General features: G+C 35.3%; 1 protein-coding gene across 1 annotated transcript; it reads right to left on the bottom strand.

Moving 5' to 3' along the window:
- Positions 1-1474: 1474 nt before the first annotated feature.
- FAM229B (family with sequence similarity 229 member B) lies at positions 1475-2956 on the bottom strand. Its single transcript, XM_063096154.1, has 2 exons — positions 2832-2956; positions 1475-1633 (listed from the first exon to the last, which is right to left on the bottom strand). Exons 1-2 carry the CDS (start codon positions 2954-2956, stop codon positions 1516-1518), a joined length of 243 nt encoding a protein of 80 aa, XP_062952224.1. The 3' UTR covers positions 1475-1515.
- Positions 2957-6579: the final 3623 nt, after the last annotated feature.

Genomic DNA, 6579 nt, shown 5'->3' with positions numbered 1-6579 from the left:
CCCACTCCAGCCCCACCCCCACTTTGACAATACCTTGCTGAGGACTATACTCAATGATCCACATATTGTCTTTCCAGTATGGTTGAAACACAAATTATTCCCAGCCTTTTTATGAGGTCTGACAAATTTTTCATCACTCCTTTCTCCTTTCCCCACTCTTGGGTAATTTTCTTCCTTGGATTTTGTTTTCTTCCTTTAAGGGGTATTACATTTTTATGTGACAATTCAGTTACTTAGGGATCACCTTGATTCTCTCAAGTCTTACTTCTAAGCTTTGATAAAGTTAGTACACTATTAGCCTTTACTAAAGTGCTAGTTTAGACCTTCGACAAAGGCATGGTCTTTCTGAGTCTCTATTCAATGCCCCACATGTTCAAAAGGTCTTTTCACTTTGGCTGGTTGGATTTCAAACATCATCCAGCTCCGTGTGAGCTCTGAGAGTTTTTCATCTTACAACTCCCTAGCAGTTTTTCTTTTCACCTAATGTAGTACATATGCATCTAAGTCCATGTAGCTATAAGCTAATAAACTTTTCATTTTAAAAGATTTCTGTGTATATCTTAAGGAGCAGCAAGATAGACAAGGAATTGGGAGAACTGTATCCGACCCTAATATCAGTCTTTTGGAGAAGATAATTTAACTAGATGAATGGTGGCAGCCATCGAGAGGAAAGGAAAGCAGGCTGAGCTTCTGGGGACAATTGCAAGAAGAAAAAGAACATACAGAGCTGGTCTAGACCTCAAAAAAAAATCTTCACTAAATCTAATCAAATAAAAAGATCCTTCTGAGGTTTCTCAAAATCTATTGTAGACATTCCCAAGATGACCAGCTGGGACTCACAGTATAATGTGATAAAGGGCCATCATTTTTCTTGGAGAAATAGGGGTTAGAACCATAGCCTTGACCTCATTACCCATAAATGTAAGCAATAATCTGAGCTCCCATATGCAAGTAGTTCAAATGCTTTGCAGATTAACCATGGACTAAAAACTTTCTTTTCTTTGATCATGGGTATTCTTCCAAAATGCACAATCCCCAGGGCTCTATTTCTCATCCATGTAATTACTCTTTGGCAAAGAATTATCCAATATATCAAACCAGAAACCAGCTTGGGATTTTCAGATGAAAGGATTCAGCTAAGTAGCAACCCAAATATAAACAAAGGAAACTAGCCAAAAACACATTAAGCATTTAGAATAGGCCCTACTTGATTGATAACCATGGTAGAATAAGCTTCATCTTGAATTATTGATATTAAGGATCGACTGTGAGCAAGATGATCTTGAAGGTACTTTCTAATTGTGAAATATTCTGTGTTATCTATCAGACATAACTGGTGGCTTATCACTACGTGTGTTTTACTAACTACATTTCTGTCTTTCTTTCTAAAAGGAAATAGTTCAACTGTTATCATCATCCAAAGGTGCCACCACTTTTATTTGTTTACCAGATCATCAGATGATACTGACCCATTACCCTTGACCTAGTCAAACCTCTACAAAAGACTTAATGATGCTATTTAGGATGCATTTCCTTGCTGCTTTGTGCAGGTGGCTTTCGCATTGTTGCATAGACAGTGATGGGAACATCAGTTATCGTCAGGCAATGACTTCCAGGGCATCTTCGCAGTTGCCTGAATTAGAGAACAAATGACATGTAGTTAGATACTAAAAAAGAAATATTTTTCAGACCACCAGGGCTTGAGTGTATATTCAACTGTTTTAAATCATTCTGAAGTCTTTGAATTTCACAAAATAAGTATAACATAGTGGTGCTGATGAGGCAAACATTTGAGACTTATGTAACAAGAAATTGTGGCTGTTGCCAAATATTTAATTACAGAAGATTCAAAAAGACAAAGATAATCCTCCAGATGTTCATTTTGAAAGGTACGCAGTGATTGCTAAATGGCAAAAAATAAAATAAAATAAAATAAACCTTGATTATAAACATAAGTAATAATACTATGGCAACTCATATGTATATACACTTTAAAATCCCTTTCGTTGAATGATTTCAAAACTAGAATATTTGTGGAAAAATATAAAACTAAACCGACATACTATTCAAATGTTGATCTCGAGATTGAAATAGTCCTTAAATGACACCTAGTCAAAAAACACATTACTAGTGTATGAATTTCCTTTCCAACATTCCCACCAAATAGCCACCCAGCCTTAAACATTTCTAAAGACAAGGAGCTCACTACTTCCCAGAGTAGCCTATTTCAACCTTGAATAGTTCTGATTTTTAAATTGCCTACATTATTAAGCTTAAATTTGTGTTCCAAAAATTTTCAAGCCATGAGAAATCTAACAATGTAGCATCTAATGTTTTACTATGGTAAACAGCAGAAAAGTAGAACAAATTCTACCTATTTTAGTTTTCTTCAATTTTGCAAAAAGCTTTGTTTCATGGAATCTTTATATTCTATATTCTCTTTCTACCAAAGGTCAAATCCAAGCCAAAGTGGCACTAAATCTGAAGTCTAAGTCTTTTTCATATTTGTAGCCCTATGCTTAGCACAGTGCCTTGCACATAACAGCACAAAAGGTTTGTTTGCTTAATTTGTTATCTAATCTTTAAACTATCAACAAAATCTAGCTAAAAATGTACCAAAAAGAGAGAAAGAATTGGTATATCATCAAGACTTACAGATATACAAAATATAGACTCTATGCTAAGAAAACCTGGGCTCTATTAATGCTGATTTAATAACAGCAATGTTTTGAATTCCTGGGTTATTTTCTAGTTAATATCAAATATCAGCAAAAGCTTGTATAGACGATAACCAATACACATTTCCTCAGTTTTCAAGATAAGAAGCTTACCTGGTTGGTGACGTCTCTTTCCCATTACAGGCAGCACTGGAGCTCAGCTCTGGTTCCAACCCAGTTGAAGAATCTCCTCCTTCCACTGGAAACCTCCTTGGCTGGGTCTCAAACCGAAAAGGCATAATTCACTGAAAACCTAGATTAGAAAGTTAAAATAATGAGGGGTGGAAAGAGTTGTCTTCAAAGAGTTATTTGGAATTTTTAATGTTACTATTTGTTATAGCCATACAAAAATATTCTGAAAATAATATTTTTAAATATTTATAGAAGTGTTAAAATACTATATTCACAGCTATTCCTTCCATACAAGTTTATGTCTTGCAACAAATGCAAAATAGCCACCAGCTGATAAAAGTAAACCGTGCCCCATGGTTAACATAAAGTCCATTTCTGCTGTGTGAAAAAAAATTCATTTTGCTTTTAAACACTATTGCAATCAACAAACTTGAGCCCTTACTCCCATCCCCCACTGCTTCTCACCTATCTACCCTCTTCTCTTCCTTTGATGTACAGAGTTTCACACCCACCAAGACATCTTCAGCTAATCTTTCTGTTCATGGCGATCATTCATTCCCCTCTCTCTCTCTCTACATTTATAGTGCAGTAGTTAAGTTGCCTAACCACTTAGAGATGGACTGACCTAAGTTCAAATCCTGGTTTTGGCCTTTCCTAACTATATGATCTTTGTCAAGGTACTTAATTTCTCTGTATTTCCCAAGGGTAAATTGGGACTAATAGTATTATCTACTTCCAGGATAATAGTAAGGATTAAATAGGATAGTGCATGTAAAGTGCAGTGCCTAACACACAGTAATTGCTCAGTAAATGTTAACTATTATTACTCAGCAGATGCTACTGAGCATTAGTAAATATATATAGAAATGTATACATGTATATATGAGATAAATAAAATATATATGATGTATACACACGCACACACACACACAAGGGTACCTCGAAAATTTTGTGGAAAAATAGAATTAAAATGTAACACAAATCTTTCCATGAACTTTCTGAAGACCTCTTGTACAAATAAACTCCTTACTACCTCCTGTTGCCTCTGCTTGGAACTCTCCCCCATCGCACTGCTCCCACACTTCACTTGCTAGGGCCAACGCACCCCTAAGTCTGAATTTACATTTCACTTTCTCAGAGAAGCCCTAACCCCTATTATCTAAGTTTTCATAGCACCCTTTATTTCCGCTTTGTAACAGTTATTACCATTCTAATTCAGAGTTTTTCAGCTATGGCACTATTGACATTTAGGACCAGATAATTCTTAGTGGGGGCAGGGGGAGACTGTCTGATATACTGTAGGATGTTTTACAGCATCCAAGGCCTCCACCCACTAGATGCCAACAGCACCCCTCCCCCAAAATTACAGTCAAAAATGTCCGCAGACATCACCAAAAGTCCCCAGGTGGGGGAGAGAGGCAAAATTGCCCCCTGTTGAGAAACACCGCCCTAATTTTTTGTAAATGTTTTATTTAATATCCTCCCCCAATTCTATGTGTCTCTTTGTCACCACTAAACCCTTAATACCTAGAGGAGTGCTTAATAAACAGTGGGCATTGCATAACACTATCTTGAATGAATTTTCATGTCTTCAACTACTAGCCCACAAACAATAGGAAAAATGAAAAAAGTCTTAAAACTTTCTTATGCCTAGTCGTTTACTCTGTGCCTCATAAGTAAATGTTTATTGGTAGTAATAATAAAATTAAATTACTGTTTTAAGAATTTGAATATTATATAATGATTTTTATAGACTCTGTGTCAATCACCAAGAGAAAAAGCATTTTTCTCAATGATGATTTAGTAAAACTATAGTAAACTTTATGGTTTAGCATGTGTATATCTATCTATGCATGTAGGTATAAAGTTTTAGCTAACTTGATCAAGGATATATAGACTTACCAAAATAGGCTGAGTCTGATTCCTGCAGAGGTGAATAAATCAACTGCTTCTATTGACCTTCTATCGAAGGCTGGAATTGCCAAAGAAATGATGACCAAAGGTTCCAGTGACACCCAGAAATTATGACATCAGAAGATTCTTTCACATGGTTTCCTACCTGCTAAAGAATCAAACGTCTTACTTCACAGCTCCAGCAACAAGCTGAAACTTACCTAAAAACTAAGTGTCTCTAAGGGTTTTTTTTTTTTGAGGGTTTCATTCTTATTTTCACTTCCTTATAACAATATTATTTTCATCTACAGATGAAGATTTACAATCTATCCAACCCGCACAAAGTCACATGAGGTTTTTCTCACTTTATATATCATTTTCCTCATTCTCTTTATCTCCCAGACTCCCTTAACTAATAAACCAAATTAATCCAATTATCGACATATTCATCCCACTCTAATACCCTCAAACTCAAACCACACCTTTAAAATTTCCCTAAAGCTCTTCCTACATGGGATTCTTTATACCCTGTCTCTGATGTCTGGACTACCTCTTCTTTCCTTTTCCTCAAGAGAGCCTTGAAAGTCCCAAAGGGCAAGAATAACATCAATTGCAAAAGGAAGAGTTCATCATGTACTGTCCTCATTATTCTGTTTCCTGGATCCCTGAGCTTCTTCTCTGCTTATACCATCATTCCATTTCTTTGGACTACTCTCTCTCTCCCAGCTTGTTCTTGGCTTCTATATGAACAGCATGAAGTATAGCCTACTCAGTAATGTTTGTGTTTAAACTTAAGCCAGGATTTAACACTAATTCTTCAATTTTCATAGTGGATGACTAGACTGTTAAATTATAGTGAGCATTTTTTTAACTTAATAAAACAATTTTAAATGCCTACATTTTATGCTAATTTCCCACTGCTGTGTTTTCATATAACTTATGTTATAGAAAATTTGCATTTTACATAAGAATTAAGTTGTTATTAGATAAAAATCTTGCCTCTATCCTCTTTTTCTTACTAGGGTGTTATCTGTGAATAAGTTGATCGCAATTTTAGCTTAGAGAAATCATTTAACTGTCTGTGTCACAGTCAGGCAAAGTGAAATAATTGCTGGCCATTGTTAGCTACTGTTTCATTAGGACCTAAACACGTGGTCCTTAGAATGGCAACATTTTTTACTAGTTTACATGTTTGAGAGGAGCTGGCAGTGGAAAAAGTACGGATTTTGGCATCAGAATTAGGTTTGAGCTTTGACACCATCTTAACTCTGAGATTTTGAGCAAATCACTAAAAGTTTGTCTATTAAAATAATATTAATTGCTACCTCATTGAGTTGTGAGGAATAAAAAATCTAACACATATGAAGCCAATGTCTGGGATACAAAAACTCAAATAATACTAGTTCTCTTATCTTTTTGTGTAATTCCTGAAATCAGGGTACAGCGACATTGATTTCACTCTTCGGTCATTGATATATCTTTAAAACTACAAAGTAAAATATCTGCCCATGGGATGTTCTTAAATTCCTCCAACTTACCATTATTTCTAAGTAGTCCATTTGGCAAAAGTTGTGCCAAGTTTCTTTAGTATGGATAAATAAAATAAAGCAGACGAAACAGTACAATAATGAAATTCTACAGCATTAGGGTAATATATCAGAAGACAAAATGAACTTGACTCTCTGGCAGATCTTCACAAAGCAATGGATAAATAGGTGAAGTATAAATGGTGAATAAAAAGATGGTGAAGTCTCTAAATATTCTCTCTTAATTACCATAAGCCCAAGAATCTTTCAATTCTCAAGATACTGATTTATGAGATGCAGAAAAGTAGAGA

The sequence above is a fragment of the Cynocephalus volans genome, chromosome 5, assembly GCF_027409185.1.
Source record: "Cynocephalus volans isolate mCynVol1 chromosome 5, mCynVol1.pri, whole genome shotgun sequence".
Classification (NCBI taxonomy): domain Eukaryota; kingdom Metazoa; phylum Chordata; class Mammalia; order Dermoptera; family Cynocephalidae; genus Cynocephalus; species Cynocephalus volans.
This window is presented reverse-complemented; position numbering and strand designations above follow the sequence as displayed.